The 16,860-nt window shown below is 39.1% G+C and overlaps 1 protein-coding gene across 2 annotated transcripts; it reads right to left on the bottom strand.

Moving 5' to 3' along the window:
* Positions 1-75: 75 nt before the first annotated feature.
* On the bottom strand, positions 76-14,683 carry LOC122998781 (sodium-dependent lysophosphatidylcholine symporter 1-B-like). 2 transcript variants are annotated; one of them, XM_044375773.1, is made up of 14 exons: positions 14,427-14,683; positions 12,515-12,643; positions 11,728-11,852; positions 7,864-7,987; positions 7,696-7,774; positions 7,461-7,609; positions 7,260-7,350; positions 5,201-5,319; positions 5,032-5,115; positions 3,775-3,858; positions 3,434-3,546; positions 3,180-3,323; positions 2,709-2,885; positions 76-2,060 (listed from the first exon to the last, which is right to left on the bottom strand). In XM_044375773.1, exons 1-14 carry the CDS (start codon positions 14,508-14,510, stop codon positions 2,006-2,008), a joined length of 1,557 nt encoding a protein of 518 aa, XP_044231708.1. In that variant the 5' UTR covers positions 14,511-14,683; the 3' UTR covers positions 76-2,005. The 2 variants fall into 2 exon arrangements, with proteins under 2 accessions (XP_044231708.1, XP_044231709.1); XM_044375774.1 differs by having other exon boundaries at positions 12,515-12,640.
* Positions 14,684-16,860: the final 2,177 nt, after the last annotated feature.

Here is a 16,860-nt window from a genome sequence, read left to right as displayed (position 1 = left end):
AGTAGTAAGGTGGAGTTTTTGGTTTTTACCTACAGTATTGACCTTTTGCTGTCTTACAAAGCAAAATGAAACAGATTTTTACTGTTTTGACAAACTTTATTCATAGACTTAAATTACAAATTTACAGCACATCATCTCTTCACTGATTCATATATTGCTCATCATGGCCAAACATAGAAAACAGTATTTACAATTTATACATACAGCAGCATATAAGTACCAAGGAGTGTGTGTGCTTCATCAGTGTGCTTCATTCAGTTTACTTAGTGCAATTTCAAAGCCCTAAAAATGAAAACTATGCAGGAATGTACTGGTAGTAAGATTTATAGGTCATTTTTGAAATCTTAATAACCAGTAAGGATTTAAAATCATTTGAGATTATATCATGTCATCTAAAGTGAGGACTAATGTCTCCTGCATAATACTGTAAATGCAGCTCATTTATCACATTACAGCACGTTGTGGTGTATAAAATCCATCATTCTGATGATCAAAATGTTTTTCACAGGACTTGAGAATCACTCGGTTGCAGCCACCAATAACCGTATACCATTCTGAACTGTTAATAAATTATTATACACATGTGCTTTCATAAGAAAACTAGAATCCCTTAGATAGTTTGTTTAAATAAATAGTTAAATAAAGCGTTTTTTCCTCCCTTGGGAAGTGAGAACATGCTAGGTGAAATGACTTCATAATGGAGTTGACTTCACTGTAAAGCACATTCAGAAGTGTATATTAAACCTGATGGAGACTGGCTGAAATGTTAAAGCACAAAAAGGTGTGATGGGAAAACCTTCGCAGTAGCAAAAAGAATAAAATAAGATAAACCAAACAAGTTTAACAGAAAATCTCATTGCACATAATTACATAAGCTGTGTTTGTAAGGCAGTAATTCAGATAACCTACATTCAGTAGGCTACATCATGCCATGAAGTGCCTTTTCCCCTTCAGAAAATTCAAGTACACTTAAAGTTGTTTGTCTTCATAATGTGATCTATAGGAAACAACAACACCTAAGAAATGTAGACATTGTAGCACAGCTCCATACAACTCCGATTAGTGAACAGTGCTGGTATGCCCGTTATATATAAGGGCTGATAGAGTATATCTCCTTCACAGCACTGTCTGAATGGAAAGTCAATCCCAGCTGAACTGGACATGGTAAACATCAAAGGTAACATCACACTGAAGTCGGCACAAGTGAAGGCCTGATCTTGTAAACCAGCAAATAAACACTTTACAGACAATAACACAAATCAAAAGCTGTGTCCCAATTGCAACCTGTTCTAACCTGGTTTTGAGTTTGTAGTGTAACCAAGTCATTGATACACCATTGTCCCACAACACAATGCACACAAGAAAAGGACTGCTTACAAAAAAAGTAACAAATCTTTGGAAAACAGTCTGCTTTCTTTGTTGAGTTTCCACCTCGACTACTGCTCCCACAAGTCTTTTTCATGGGTCTTTACAAGAGTTGTGGCTGTTGAAAATGCAAACAAAAAACATGTTCTTCTTTGTTAGATTGTTGAGGTGGTAAGATTTTACTGTCCAGTTCAGTAGTAGATACCCATTAGGTTAAAATATGGACAGATCCCAGTAGTGTGTTTCAGCTTTTTAGAGTGAACAATGAAAGAAGAAAACCTCTGTTGGGAAATTAAAAATACATGACGAACTGAAATCAAGAAGAACAGAAGCTAGCCCAGGACTTTGGCTCTACACTAACTGACCCAATAATAAACTGTGAAGATTTATATATTGTGCATACTTAGGAAATACAGTTCAATTGGGACATGGCTAGAGAGGACAACAGAAAATACTTGAGCCCCACACATGACACTTCCTGGCCAGTAGAGGGCGAAATACACCTGTGTGATCCAAGGCTAACGTGTGGGCTCAGCAAGGCGGCAATGTGGTCTGTGGTCCCTCTGTTGGTTCAGATAGCTGGTGGTCTTGTCCCTCTTCACAGCCTGTGCAAACGTATAAAACAGTGATGCTACCGCTTCTACACGCTGCTCCCAAGTGCTGAAGTTTCAGACTCAGAATCTGCTTCAGAGTCCCTGTTGGATAGAAAACAGCCAGTAGTCACAACCAAAGGACTCGGCTTGTTCAAACTGAATGAATGAATGAATTTGATGATTTGAGGATGAAAACACAAAGGCTTATTTCCATCATCCTCTGGTATAACACATAACACACCATGAGATAAAAGCAAAAACAACAGGACAGCAAACAAAGACAATACAATCAACATGTAAACAGCTGGCAGTGGGGTAGCTATGGCAACATGCTCATGTTTTCTTGGTCATAAAAAGTTAGAATTAAAATTGAATATGCTGCATGGTACTTTGAGGCCACTTTAAATGAGTCCTGTGAAACACTTTCAGATTCGTGGGCAGATTATTCCGCTGTACTGCTGCACTGTAGAGAAATGAGTTTTTGCACATTAGGCTATTGAATTGTTGGGGTGCATAATATATGCCAATACTGGGGCAAAACGTTTTTTTTTTTTTCAGGGTTTCATTTGAATTTAGCTCAGGTAAACAGAACAAAACTCAATTTAGCATCTGACTGTGAAGCATTGGTTTGTTTACTGTGGTCATGCAAGAGTCCTGCTGCACAGTAGACACAGTAGATGTCATCCTGGATCAAGTTTAAACTTCCATGTTGTTGTTTGGTGCTTGTGTGTGCATTTCACTCTCACTTACAGCATTCGTTGCAGTATTTTTTGGTTGTACTGCCTCCTTTCCTCATCGATAGGGTAGGTCTTGATTATTAACAGCCCAACGGCGATAAGAACCACTGGCACTGGAGAGACCAGCACCTTTAGGGTTGAGCTGACTGCCGCGGGTTGTGAGCAGTCCCCGGTCACATAGCCTGCAAATCTTCAAAAAAATGCAGATAAAGGGAGAGACGTTGAGCTGATGTGAATACAGTTTGGCAAGATTGTTAGTGGAAGGATTATGTGATTGTTAAACACATGACCAGTGGGCTGATGAATGAATGTTGAGCTAATCTCATATACTGTTGGAGCAAAATAGTCTTAAAATTCCTGTCTTCTGCTCTAAGATCACAGCAGACTCAGTATTAACAAAATTTTAAGGATGACAGTGAGGGTGAAAACAAAAAAGTACACAATATGGGTAGTAAAAAAAAATTAGCAGTGAAGATTAACTTACTCTAAACTGAGGGTCGAGATACCCAAGGATACTCCAGAGGCAAACTTGATAAAGAAGACATAGAAGGAGTAGAAGAGGGCTTCATGACCATGAATGTCTGGGTTCTTGATCTTAAAGTCATCCACAACATCAGGAAGCATTGACCTGTGAGCATAAAACACAACATTTGGAAGGAAAAAATTAGATGCAATCAACAAAACTCCCCCAGTGATACATCTACGTGTGGATCCAGGGAAGGACAAACTCGTGCTCACCATGGCAGGAGGAAAGCTGCTGCCACGCTCACACCTGCTGCCACCGAGACCAAGTAGGAAATGACCAGATTGCTCTTAATGGAGATGATCAGGATCATGAAGGGTACTGCCCACTATGGAGAGACAGAAGGATCATTCAATAAGAACACATTGACAGAAAATTATTCAGCAACAATTAATTGTTCAGTCAAGACAAAAAAGGGGCAAACATTCTCTGGTTCCAGCTTCTCAAATATGAGGATTTGCTTATTTTCTTTGGGTTTCAGACTGTTGGTTGGACAAAACAAACAATTTGAAAACATCAATTCAGGTGTCACACATCAAAAGCATCCTCTACTAACCGTCATGCCGAAGTAAACCGCTGTCTTCTTCCCAAACCGTGTCAGGAACCACTGCCAAAACGGGATGGTTAGAGTGCCAGACACCTGAAAAATAGTGACAAAGAATTATCAGTATTGTTATTCCATTAGATGTCCTTATGTAAGCGTTCAGAGGAGTAAAAGAACAAGGGATGTGCACAGTTAATTGAGGATTGATTATTACAATGAAAACATCTGATTCATCTAGAATGACTCAATAGCCAGATTAGCTTTTTATTTTCAAAATGAAAATATTGCTATGTGGTTGTCCATGTTCAGATGTGACTGTTTAGTGTGTTTGTAGCAATATAGATTATTCTATTCTATTATTATAGGTATATTCTATTGTATAGCTATTCATATATTATTAATAAATCCTTTGTGTTGCTGTGTTTTAAAACAGTAGAGGATAGAGATGTTCAATTCTGTAAACTTTATTTTAAGGAGCCTGCTTTCTTTGTTCCCATGTATGTATGTTCTTGGTAATATTTCAATTAAATCACAAATGAGGCAAAAAACTAAAAATAATGAAGAAACATATTTTACACTGAAAGCAGTTCTGACTAAGCCTCATTAAAGATTGTGGAAAATGTGGGAACCAGAAGAGGAGAAAAAGTGAAGTCTGGAGGAGGAGTTCAAGGGAAAAGGGCACAATATGCCATGTGGGGTCTTGACTTAACCCTGCAGGGGAGAGACAACCTTTGACCTCTTGGCCAAATGACCACACAAGAACAAGCTTGCCACTGAAACCTCAGCAGCCTGAGAAAGGACATGAGAATCAACTGTGAGCAAATACAGTGGAAAATAATTCCTTTCTCCCCCTACACTCCCACCTCTCCAAAATATGATACACGGTGCCCAAAAATGTTTCCACTCCTAATCAGAGGGAAAGGCAACAGAGCAGAAAACAGCGGGAGGAGGATGGAAAGGAGTGTGCAAGCATGGTGGCAGTTCCCATGGTGGCAGTGAAGGATTGCCAGGGCAACAAAAGCTCCACTGTGTGCCTGTCTCTCCCTTGATCTGCTGCTAACACGGAGTGAGTGTGTGACTGGGAGATAGGTTCCCAGGGGCCCAAACAACATCTCCTCTCACCCTGAAAATCTGCCCTTTCAGCCCCAGTGCCATGCCTGTCCTCTTGTCAGGAAAGGCCTCTGAGTATTGGTCGCAGATTGTACAGATGTCCTCCAAATCTCATGCTGATTATGGATTTTACAAGCAGAGGAAAATAGAAACACTCACCATGATTACCAAGAGAATATTCTGATAGTCTTTCCGATGGCCGAGGGCGTATGTGATGAAAAGGGCAAAGTTTCCCTCCAGTAGCTGTAAAAGACAAATGAAGAAAGTTACTTTTAATTATGACAACTTCAACATCAAATATGAGGCAGATAATGAAATGCAGTATTACCATGAAGGCAAGAGAGGTGAAGAGGAAGCCAATGACCAGTTTGACATACGGTCCGTGACTCATCACCACCCACAGGCCCTGACGGAAGGTGAGGGGCTCTGTTTTTTTTTGGCCGGTGTCTAGAATCAGACATGGAGAAGAAAACACAGTTAAGACAGCTGAAAATCTCTGCTGTAAGGAATCTAATACACAAAACGGAGCCATTAATGTTCAGGTATTTGTGTCATTGGTAAGTAGGAAAAACGTGTTGCACACTCTGACTCCATATGCATCTCTCTGTTATTTAGATGATGTTTCAGCCCTCAGGCCTTCTTCAAGATCAGTGGTATGGTATGTTATGTAGGCCACACCATAGTAACAAATCTGATGGTGATTAGACAATCATGTTCCACCAGGGTGAGAAAAAAAATCAAGAGGCCTTTCAGCGAAGCAAAACTCTTAACAAACTATGACAGGAACTACAGCCAATCAAATTACTTTAAACAAAGTGACAAGAACCATTACTTCTCATAACACATATAGAGATTTAAATTCTACATTACAATACTTTGGTTACTTCCAGCGGCAGTTGCCCTCAGGGATAGGTGTTAAAGTATCTTGGGTAGGTATTGATTGAGTAGGAGGTAAATATGAGTGTGTTTTTACCTGTTTTATACACCATGAGAGGACATTCTTTGAATACACCATTGAGTTAACAATCAGAATCATATATATAACAATGTTTTGCTATTATTCCCATTATCTGTTCTGCACCCTTAGAATACTCTGTTGTAAAAATTATATGGTCATTTGATTTCACTGTAGGTTAATTTTTTAATAGATCAGACATAGGTCTGTCTTAATTCTAGCAGCAGTGTCATTTAGGACAGATTTCTTGTATCCTCTTCTTGAAAGTTGTTTTTCATTTCATTCATGTTCCTGTCAAAATCATCAGTTTTCTGGCAAGTTCATTTTAATCTGCTAAAAGGGAGACTATTTTTTAACGGTAAGGGATGATCAGAGTATGCCCATAGTAAGGTATTTCTAGCTGTTTTCTCTCTAATGATTCATAAATCTAGAAAACGGATGTGTTTGTAGTCATATCCATAGTAGAAAATGAGATAGAAAATGAGGGTAAGAAAGTAAGTATTGCAGGGCCTCAATACCTCCATCTTGTGGTATGGATGTATACATAGCATTCTGTAACAGATTCTCAAGTGCTTCATGAGAAATGTTCTTAAAAGACTGTTTTGGGTCCCCTGTAAAGTTCATTGTAAAACATCTCATCAGAAAGTTGTCTTAGACATTCATTTACATAGTCAACATTACTCATGACCACAGTAGAACCCCCTTTGTCTGCTTGTTTAATGATAATAGATTAATCTAACTGAAGTCCTTATTGGCTGCCCTTAAGGAGTTGGAGTGAGATTTTGTCTCATTTCTATCTTGCAGAGACATGATGATGATGATATTTTGCAAACAATTGGAGTGATGGAGGCCAAGTGTAAGGACGACAGATAACAGACTGATACAAACTTCAAATCAGAGGAGGTACAAAATCATTGTCCCAGGTTAAGACCAAGTCCTAAATTTTGTGTTTTGAGTCCTACACAATTGATCAAGCACTCTTCACTGAAGTTTATTGCCATTTAAATTTTTATCTTTAATCATTACTTTCAAATAAACTCCAAATAAACTACAATCATTTGTCATTTCTGAGCTCAGTGTTTTGCATATTTCTGTTTTGTTGACCACCGCAGAATCATTACGTGCAAATGTGATCATCTGAAGTTCATCTGCTGTCAGGAAAATAAAGACTTGACTGGTATGGATATCTTTTTATAGCATAATATTCCATGTTTGGGCTTGGGGATGATGTGAAGTCATTCCAAGGTCAAAGGCTGAAGCTAAAGTCTGATTGAAGTCACAAGTCACTGGTGTTAAAGTGCAAGTCACAAGTTACAAGTTTTTTTAAAATTAAGTCAGACTTAAAGTCATCAGATTCATGTGTCTCCACCGAATATTATAAATATTCCACAGTGGTGTTTGGTAAATAACAACTTCTCTAATGGATTCATACCTTTTTTCTCCTTGACGCCCAAAAACAAGATTGCAGCACAGAGGATGTAGATGATGCATATCACCCCTGAAGCAATCAGGTAAGCTTGTTTCTGAGGACAGAGGAGACAACATTAGCTTGGACTAACACTCATGTACGCGCTGCATCAAACAGTTACACATATCATAATTTATCTGACACAATGACTAAAAAAAGTCTCACCGTCTCATCCAGTGAAACTCTGGATGTGTTGATTGAGGAGTTTCTGCTGTCTGGGGCATCAGGCTCAGTGGGGCAATCTTGGGTTCTACCTACTATCTGTCCCTGGATGGCAGTGCCCAAAACCGAACCGAGCACCTCCACCATCATACCTGAGAACAACAGAGGAACAGAGCGTCAACGCATGAACAACATAAGCCATGTATAACTATTTGATCACATAGGAGAGCAGGCATACGGTAAGCGGTGGCAGAATCTCTCTCTTTCTGCTCGCTGCTGATGAACATGGTGAGGGCTGAGTAGGGCACATGGAAGCACTGAAAAAGGTGCACAAACACACAGTTAGCATACACAATGGGACCAAGGGGAACAAAGTGCTGGGGAATGGTCAACATGAGGTACTAACCGTCTGCATTGACTGGAAGAGGCAGTAAAAGATCAGGTACCAGATGACCTTCCCTTCCTCAAACGGAGGCACGTACCAGATCATGAAGTAAGTCAACACAGCAAAGGGAGTAGAGAGAAGGATCCTGGAAATAAAGGAGTGGAGGATTATTTAGGACACAGACTGATGAAAACATGTTACAACTTGCAGTGTTCTCAAACAAAAAGTGTGTTTTTTCTAATTTGAGTCACTATAAGCATTGCATTCTGTGCTGTTAACAAAAAGTGTGCCTGCTGTTTCACGCCACTAAAGAGTGTGTTTACTGAATTCTGCCAACTGCTACTGTAGCTTTACCCCTCTGACCCCCCTTTACATTTTTCTTTCCTTACAGTCACTTCTTTTTCCACTCTATCCCTGCCGCTTTGTGAATAATCCACTTAATCCTGCCTTGTTAGAGCTCGTGTGTGGAGAAAGGGCTGCATAAGGAGATGAGGGTGGGCTGGTGGGGCCACTCTGGCCCACCTCGCTCTCACCCCACTCACTGTCACAGCCGTTCTGTGGCTGAGTCTCAAAAGCCTTTTTCCTCTGCTTTGTATGCCCTCCAGCTGACCTCAATGCCAGACCTCAGTGGAGAAACTGACAATACACAGGACTTCACCCAAACAGTACAGCTAAAAATCCACAATGCAGATGAGAAAATTGAAATGTTATCGTCAGGACTCGGGCATGGATGCAGAGCAGTGAGGAGAAAAATTGAAAAATATTTCCGTGCCAACAGGAAACCGTGTCTCTTGCTTGCAGTTGCATCAATAGCAAACATCCCGACAAGTGCTAGAGCTGAAACAACTTGTAGATTAATCAAGTAGGCAACAGAAAATTTATCAGCAACTATTTGGTGATTAATTAATCATTTAAGTAATTTTTCACGCAAAAAAGCTACACACATTCTCTGACTCCAGCTTCTCAAACTTGAGGATTTGCCATTTTTCTTTCTGAGTGAGAGTAAACTGAATATCTTTGGGTTTTGGACTGTTGGTCGAATAAAACACACAATTTGAAGATGCCATCTAGGGTTAATGTAACTGTGGAAATGTGTGACTTTTTAAAACTGTTTTCTGATGTTTTATGGATGAAACGATAAATTGAGAACATACTAGTTGCAGCTCGTAAGTAAAGAGCTACACTTTTTAAATTCATCCTCTGCAGCGCTGCGAAATGAAAACATAACATCTAAACCAATATTTTTGTCTTTACTTTGTTTTTGAGTTGTTATGCAGTAGAGATAAATGACGATTCTCACTGGGGGCCATACCACCAAACACAGAGAGATGTTTCTTTATTAAATGTAACACTTCCTCACTCATGCCTGGTCATATGAAACCACCTAACAGACCTTCTTGTGTGACACACACACACACAGAGGAAATAAGAAAGCCCCTCTTGGTTCCTTCTAATGTCTGACTGAATTAGGTTAATGGAAACTAATTTATCTTGAAGTAGAAGCCAGGGAGTATTTTGACTGACAGTTTCGCACACTGACATGTCTAATTGAACACCGATTACAGACTCTGTATGTGTCACATTTGGAGGTCAGTAACACACAGGAAATAACATTGACTAACATTTTGTATATGTACATAATGTTATAAATGTCTCAATAAGAAATTAACAGAGTGCATTCACAAAAGAACTGCTGTTTCTTTGTCAAATAAAAATACATTTCAAAAAAAAAAAAAAAAAAAAGCAAAATGTTCTGGTGTCCAGCAGTAATATCTTCATGTGAAATGTTTTCAGCATGAATAGACGTCTGTCTAATGACCTCAGTTGTTCTGGCAGCTGGTTGACTCGCTTCCATTTGTAAAGCTAAACAGGCCACAGAGGATCATGTACATGTTGCCTTTTTAAGAATGACTTCCATTATTTCAACCATGTGCCACATCAATGCTCTTGACCCAAGGTAACCTCTATCTGCTTTTGCTAAACCCCCCCCCCCCCAAACAGTTTAGGACATCAAACGAGCATACACACACACACACACACACACACACACACACACACACACACATCTACACTTGACACACCCCTCCTATTGGTTTGGAGCTGATGGTGTGTTGTGGGTTGGACCAATCACAGCAGAAGCCGGTAAAATCTCCCCTCCCCCCACAACATGCAGCTTAATGTGCACAGCCACATTTCTACTTTCTAGTTTCTACTATGTAAGATTGACAATATACTCCATCCTGTGAGACAATAGGAATTTGTTAGCAGAAAGATTGTGCTATACTGTTTATGTCAAGTTACGTTATGTTAAACATCTTTATTAGATCTTTGTAGTAAGATCAAATCAATGAGCAGAACATTGATGAGCAGAACACTTGTGGCAATGATTTACAGGATTTTTGTCTTAATGGGACTTAATATTTGGATTTATTGGGAGCTGCGACAATTAGTCGATTAGTCGATCAACAGAATATTAATTGGCAACTATTTTGATAATCGATTAGTCTTTCTTTAAGCAAAAATGCCAAACATTTGCTGGTTCCTGTTTTTTTTTTTCAATTGTGAGGCTTTGCAGTTTTTCTCTGTTTTATATAATTGTAAATGTAATATTTTTGGGTTTTGGACTGTTGGTCAGACAAAACAAGACATATGAACATATGAAAATTATAACAAACATTTTTCACTATTATCTGACATTTAATAGACTGAACGATTAATTGATGATGATTTATTTATCATTATCATTCACCAGATTAGCCAAAACCTTCCAGTTATTTGAACTATAAACTATTTCCACAAAATTAACTACTTTGGATATAATTGTGACGTACTATAATAGCAGATTTTATCCATTATGCCAATCAATATACACACATACAGGCAACTGAAGGTACCCTGTAGAGACTAGTAGTGCTACGGAGCAATGTTTTTATGAGTGTGTCCCCATTTTGTTTGTATTACACATGCGCTGGCGGATGCACAAACATGTGCACAACCACACAGGACACTATGGTTTCACACTATTCCACTCATCTACAGGTACAGGTAACACGCCAAGAAACACAGCAATGCACAAATAAATGCACTCATGGTTTCTGCAAGGCTCACCAACTTAAATATAAAACTTTTAAAGACCTTATTAATATCACAAGTTATTTTTAATATTTGTATCACAATCATACTGTCTGTATGCAGGCTGTAACCAGACAGCCTACAATTGAATACAATTTTTTAAATAACTAACATTACAAGATAAAGTATTTAGACTTCTGTAAATTAAATATAAGACTTTTAAATACCTTTTCCTTTTTTGAGGAAACTGAATTCAGTGGTTTTTAAGACTTTTCAAGACCTGCAGATACCCTGAGGCTTCAAGGATACACATAATGAGTTTTGGTGAGTAAGACTCATTGTAAATTTACTTACAATTTGCTTACAAGAAAACTCCAGAGGGCACCTTTAAAATATGCCTTCCAGCACACATGGCTAAACCTAAGAGTCACTTCCAAAAAATGAATAATGAGTCATAACTAAAAATTTTAAAAAGCTGGTAGATTTCATCACACATCAGCAACCAGAAAGAGGTGAAAACAATCAGCTGCTGTTTGTGCATTAGCAAGGTTACTGCTGCGGCTATAATATGCGTCATAGGGATTTCTGATGCACATATTAAATGCACCATTTCATACAGACTACATTGCACCACTTATTCTTCCTGAGTAGCCACTTCAACCTTGTTGCCAAGGTTACTGCTAATGGCTCATGAGCTGGTCATCCTTACATTTCTCTCTCCACTCAATATGCTACCCACTCATTTTCAGTATTTTCTTATTATTGCTTAATTTCTGTCATAAAATGCATGTGCTGCTTGTGTGAGACTCCTACCAGGGCATCATGCGGCCAATGCTGGTCCATCTACTCCGGCTCACCAGGAAACCCACTGTTGGGTCTGTGACTGCATCCCAAGCGCGGCCCACAAACAGGATGATAGAAGCATAGAAAGGATCCAACTAGAGGGAGAATAAGGAAAAAAGAGTGAGACATGAAGCCAAAATAAAGAGGATGCCAAATACTACCTCATATGGCACTGCTGACTGGCTTCAGTGAATGGTTCAAAAGAGCCGGAACACCAAGTAGGTTATGGGGACATTTTGAGGCTTTGTAACTGCTTAGAGTACAACAGCAGTGAACTATACAACATTGTCATTTATCTAAGAACAAAGTAGCATTCAGTGCCGCTTTAATGATCTCATTCCCTGGGCTGAATGGCCTTTATTTAAGTTCTTGCTGTGTACAGTGGAAATCTCTAATTAATTGCTAATTGAGTAACAAAGCAAAGCAGTAGGAGTTCAGGTTAATGCGCTTGACCAGCTACTGCAGGATGGAGACTGTTAAACTGATACTTGGCTGAGAAAAAAATACAAGCTTTCGCCTTGAAGCTTATCAGTGTGTGTAGCTACTAGAATAATGCAAAGATAGGAGGACAAGTTTACAACTATCTTCGTGGAATTCACAGATAACCTTTGTTTGAAAGAGTAGTTTTCTGGTTATACAAAATGTCTTTTTTGTTAGTGTGTCGAAAATGTCAAGAAAATCCTGTTTTCTGGCTTTGACAAATGACGTCCCAAAGCGTGTGTCTTTGTGTAGCATTTGTGTAGCTCTTGTCAATCACCTGGGCAACATCCAGCAGGTAGATCTGGAGGAAAAAGCCGAGAGCGCTCCCTGTGATCTGGTAGGGAGCCCCACCGATGGCATAGCACAGTTTGCTGAGCACGGACAGACGACTTCTATGGCGCGTCTGCTGGAAGACAAGGAGAGGGGAGGACGTCTTGTTAGTTTGGCTTTAAAACAGGTCGTGCATCTGTCTGTGTAAACAATGAAATGCTCATATTCCCAGGGGCGCTACGAATTTAGGTAAAGTGAGTTTATTTACTTCTATTCCTCAGTCTGAAACTCTTGGCAAGATTAATGCCGTGTTAAACAACCTGTTACTGTGAGGGACTGAGATTGGCTAAATTCCCTCACCCCACTGCTCAGAATGTCAGATTAGAGATAAATCCCCAGTAATGATGCAGTCTGGGCCTATACACCACAGTCAGAAAGTGATGTGAAACGGTGAGGTTACTGTAGTTCACACACATGCCACATCATAAAGAATCCAGCTCAGCCATTGGCTCTAGCGATAGGATGTTAGAGGTAGTCTGACATTTCATGCTGAGTAGCCAATAGCCAGCAGACAGACTGATAGACAGCAGTCCTGTCACATCGTGTGGCTACGGCTAAACACCTGTCTGATGATGTCAGCCCGCAGGGGTTTATAGACCCCGATTCACATCCGCCAAAGACACAAAAGCAGCATCACCCGATGGTGGGAGTAAAATGCTGCCTTGTCACAAATCCAGAATTATGCTGGCAATTATCATGTGAAACTAAAAATAAAACAAGGGTAAAGTTACATGAAGGAATGCACCCTGTGGTAATGGAAATCCCACACAGGGTAAAATGGATTTTACAGGACTGGACAGACAAGCTCAATGGTCACAACTACATGACTCAAGATTCAAGGAAAAACTTACAAGCAACTTTCAAGAAGACATATTAGGGCTGCAATAGGAAATTATCTTTATTATTGATGAGCCTCCTGACTTTTTTCTCAGTTAAATGATTATGTGTTTTGTCTAAATGTCACAAAATTGTGATACAAAATCCCAAAGCCCAAGGTCATGTATTCAAATCCCTGCCCAAAACAAAAATACATACAGTTTATTAAAACTGACAGAAAATGACAGGGAAAAGCTTCAAATTCTCACAGTAGAGAAACTGGATTCAGTGACTGTAATGATGAATAAAACTAGTTTTGCCAAGCTTTTATTTTTCCATGTTCTAAATAAAATCTAAAGCTGAAATTTCATGTGACCTGTTATCATAGATGTAGAGATGACAGAGAATGTATTTTCAGCTGTAGATGTATAAAATACAGTAGAGTCCCTTTTCTTTTATGAAACAAAAAAGAGACTAGAACCGTTTTTCATGTAAAAATTTAACAGCTGGTAATTATCTGTTGGTTATTAGACACACACACAGTTGCCAACTTGAATCCTCATAATGCTCTGATACACATAAAATTCACTGCACAGCCACTCCAAAAGGTTGGCTGAGATGCCTTTAAATATGACCAATCCCACTGACGAAAAAACACTCAATCTCTGTCGTCTCCCAAACCAAATGAATCATGCAGGTCTGAAGCAGCTACATCACATCTCATTACTGCAGCAGCACATCTGTCAGCATTAAGGCTGCTATGTTTGAAAATACTATACACTTAAAGTGGAGACTTTAATTAAGATGTGGCCTCTTTAAACCTGGCGTATGAGCCTCACAAGCAGCTGCTCTGAGAACAGATGGACAAGCCGGGTGAAATTCAAATATCGAGAACAGACATCTAAAGGAAGTAACCCGCTTCATCTAACGTTACCTCCAATTTATGCGGCTTATCACTCCCCTGAATAAACAGGCGCATCACAGAAACACACATTTTTACAATGAGCTAAAAAAAAATCAAATAAATAAATCCTTTCACTTACCTTTGCTGCCTTTATCTCTGTATTTATAGGTTTAACTGGTAATAGAGTCGCGGCGTACTGCTCTGCGCCCTCTCCTCGTGCCATTGTGCTTTTTAAGATGATGAAATTTAGTTTTTGTTTTTCTTTTCAAAATCAGTAATATTTTTAGTGACAGAAAAAAACCCGCTTCACATCATCCAGCTGTGTCGTGCTCTGAATTTCAGGTTCAAGTGTCTCGTGCTTTCCCTGGCCATTCATTCTACTACTACGCAGCTACGTCACCACTATACGAATGACGTATAACATGGCGTGGGCTGCTTCGTTATGTGCTGAAGGAAAATGATGCTGTCAATTAAACCCTGTGGTGGAAATAATATAAATTAAAAAAAAAAAAAAAATAGATGCATACATAATTTGTACCGCACTTTTCATTCATTGTGAAACTCAAAGTGCTACAGTGTTAATAATATAGAACACACAACATATAGAAAATAATAATAAGAGTTAAGATAATAAAAAAAGCTTTCCTTAATAGTAAGGTTTTTTAAGTTTGTTTTAAAAGAGTCTAGGGTCTGTGCTGCCCTCAGATGGTTAGGAAGGCTGATCCCTGCATGGTGCGGAGCTTAGTACTAGGGGCCCAAAGGAGCAAGCTGCTGGCAGAGCTGAGGGTGCACCACAGTGGTGAAACATAATGTGTGATGTGGCTGTGGTTTTTGTTGTTATTGTCAAAAATAGTCTATTTTTCACTCTCAAGGCTTTCTAAGAACATTATGAGAGGTTTTAAGCTTTCAAAGCAAGCATGATTTCTCCTTGACATAGCTTCCAACCTGTAGGAGGGTGTTAGAGCTGTCTTTGTCCTCTCTGATAATGTAATTGTTTCACTGTTAGAGGAAAAGTAGGTGTCAGAGGTTGACAGTCACTTTTCTCACAATAAATTCACAGTATCACAATGTAGAATAATTTAATACTTAATCATCATTCATTATGCATAAAGCAAGGGAATAACATTTGTGAAATAGGCCACAGAATACTGTAAATGAACCAATTCACCTGAATGACAGACATAAACATTTCTGAAACATGGTTAAGTTTCTTCGAGGATTTTTCCCCATCCTGCAGCAGAATTCCTAAACTGTGTGCTGCCATACAAGAGAAACTGACTACTTATGGTCAACTGCAGCCAGAAAATCAGTTTTAAAATCCACAATTTTGGCAGACTGCATGAAAACTTCCTGTCAGAAAACATTCCTCTTCCTTGATTTACTTATTTTCCAACTCGGTTCTGTGGTCCAGCAGTGAAAAAAACTATTCTATCTGGTACAGCTATGTCGTTAGATCATAGACTCAACATAGGATTTTTCCAATTGGAAGAATGACATGTGAACACCATCACTGCCTTGATAACTGAATTCAGCAATTTTGCAGGTAGAAGTAGTAAAAGCAATAAAAGTATCATGTGGTAACAAAATCTTCTCTTGCTCATGTGATTTCAGTAGATGTCACAATACAGACTGTATAAAAAGACAAGTCAAGTCCAGAGAGATAACTCGCACTTAACACTTTGTGTGTGCAACCGCAAAGCTTTTCCTGAAACCCGATGCCGCCTGTTTGCTTTCACTTCTGCAATGCATAAAATGGGTCACATTACAGCATTTTATGTAATGACAGATTTCAGTAAAGCTGTGTTTGGTTTCCCTTTCAATACTGGACTTAAAGCGGTGAATGTAAGGAGGTTAAATAGGAATTCAGTCATTAAGTTGCACAATGCTTTAATACCACTGCCTTGAACAGCACTGCATTTGATTTGTACTTTGTAGTTTTTACTTGTACCATCTTTATTTCTTTTCCAGCAAAATGTGGTGATGGAGCATTTCTCATATTGTCTCTCAGCTTGAACACTGAGCCTTGTGTCCCCTGGCTATTTACTGTTGTATTTTATTTGTTTATAGCCTCCTTTTTAAATATGACTCATTGTTCTTCCACTTTCCATGTCTTAACACATACACAAACATCCTCTAACAATTTGTACACACCCAAACATCCAACACACCTCTATTATTTACACAGCACTGCTAGCCAGAGGTAAACTAAAAAATCTTCTCTTGCACTGAGCCTCTGTGCTGATTCTCCACTGATGGAGAGACATACTGCAGTCCCCACTCTGTCCTGTAAAACTTGACTGTAGGAGGAAAATGCTATCCAGGTGAAAGAGAGTGAATATAACTCATCCAGATTTCCTCTGTTAAAAACAAAGAAAAGGGGGAATCCAGAGGAAGTGTGAGTAAAGGTTTTGATAAAACATTTACATTTATTCATTTGCTTTTGTCCAGAGCGACATACAAATTAGGACCAATCCAAGCTATAGTAGATCAAGGAGAACCCCTGAGAATAATTGACTCAACACTCGAAGCTTCACAAGTGCCACAAGGCACGAAACAACACAAGTGCATCACAA

Source organism: Thunnus albacares, chromosome 15, assembly GCF_914725855.1.
Source record: "Thunnus albacares chromosome 15, fThuAlb1.1, whole genome shotgun sequence".
Lineage (NCBI taxonomy): Eukaryota > Metazoa > Chordata > Actinopteri > Scombriformes > Scombridae > Thunnus > Thunnus albacares.
The sequence above is the reverse complement of the archived record's forward strand: the minus strand, read 5'-3'. Positions and strand labels throughout refer to the sequence as shown.

What these genes read in the sequence shown, in the direction of transcription:
- LOC122998781 (XM_044375773.1), bottom strand. Translation starts at nt 14,510, where the DNA reads ATGGCACGAGGAGAGGGCGCAGAGCAGTACGCCGCGACTCTATTACCA. An exon ending in GGGCGTCAAGGAGAAAAAAG is followed by an intron (nt 5,320 to 7,259) that starts GTATGAATCCAT and finishes GTCTGATTCTAG; the next exon opens with ACACCGGCCAAAAAAAAACA. An exon ending in AAAATACTGCAACGAATGCT is followed by an intron (nt 2,061 to 2,708) that starts GTAAGTGAGAGT and finishes TCTATCCAACAG; the next exon opens with GGACTCTGAAGCAGATTCTG.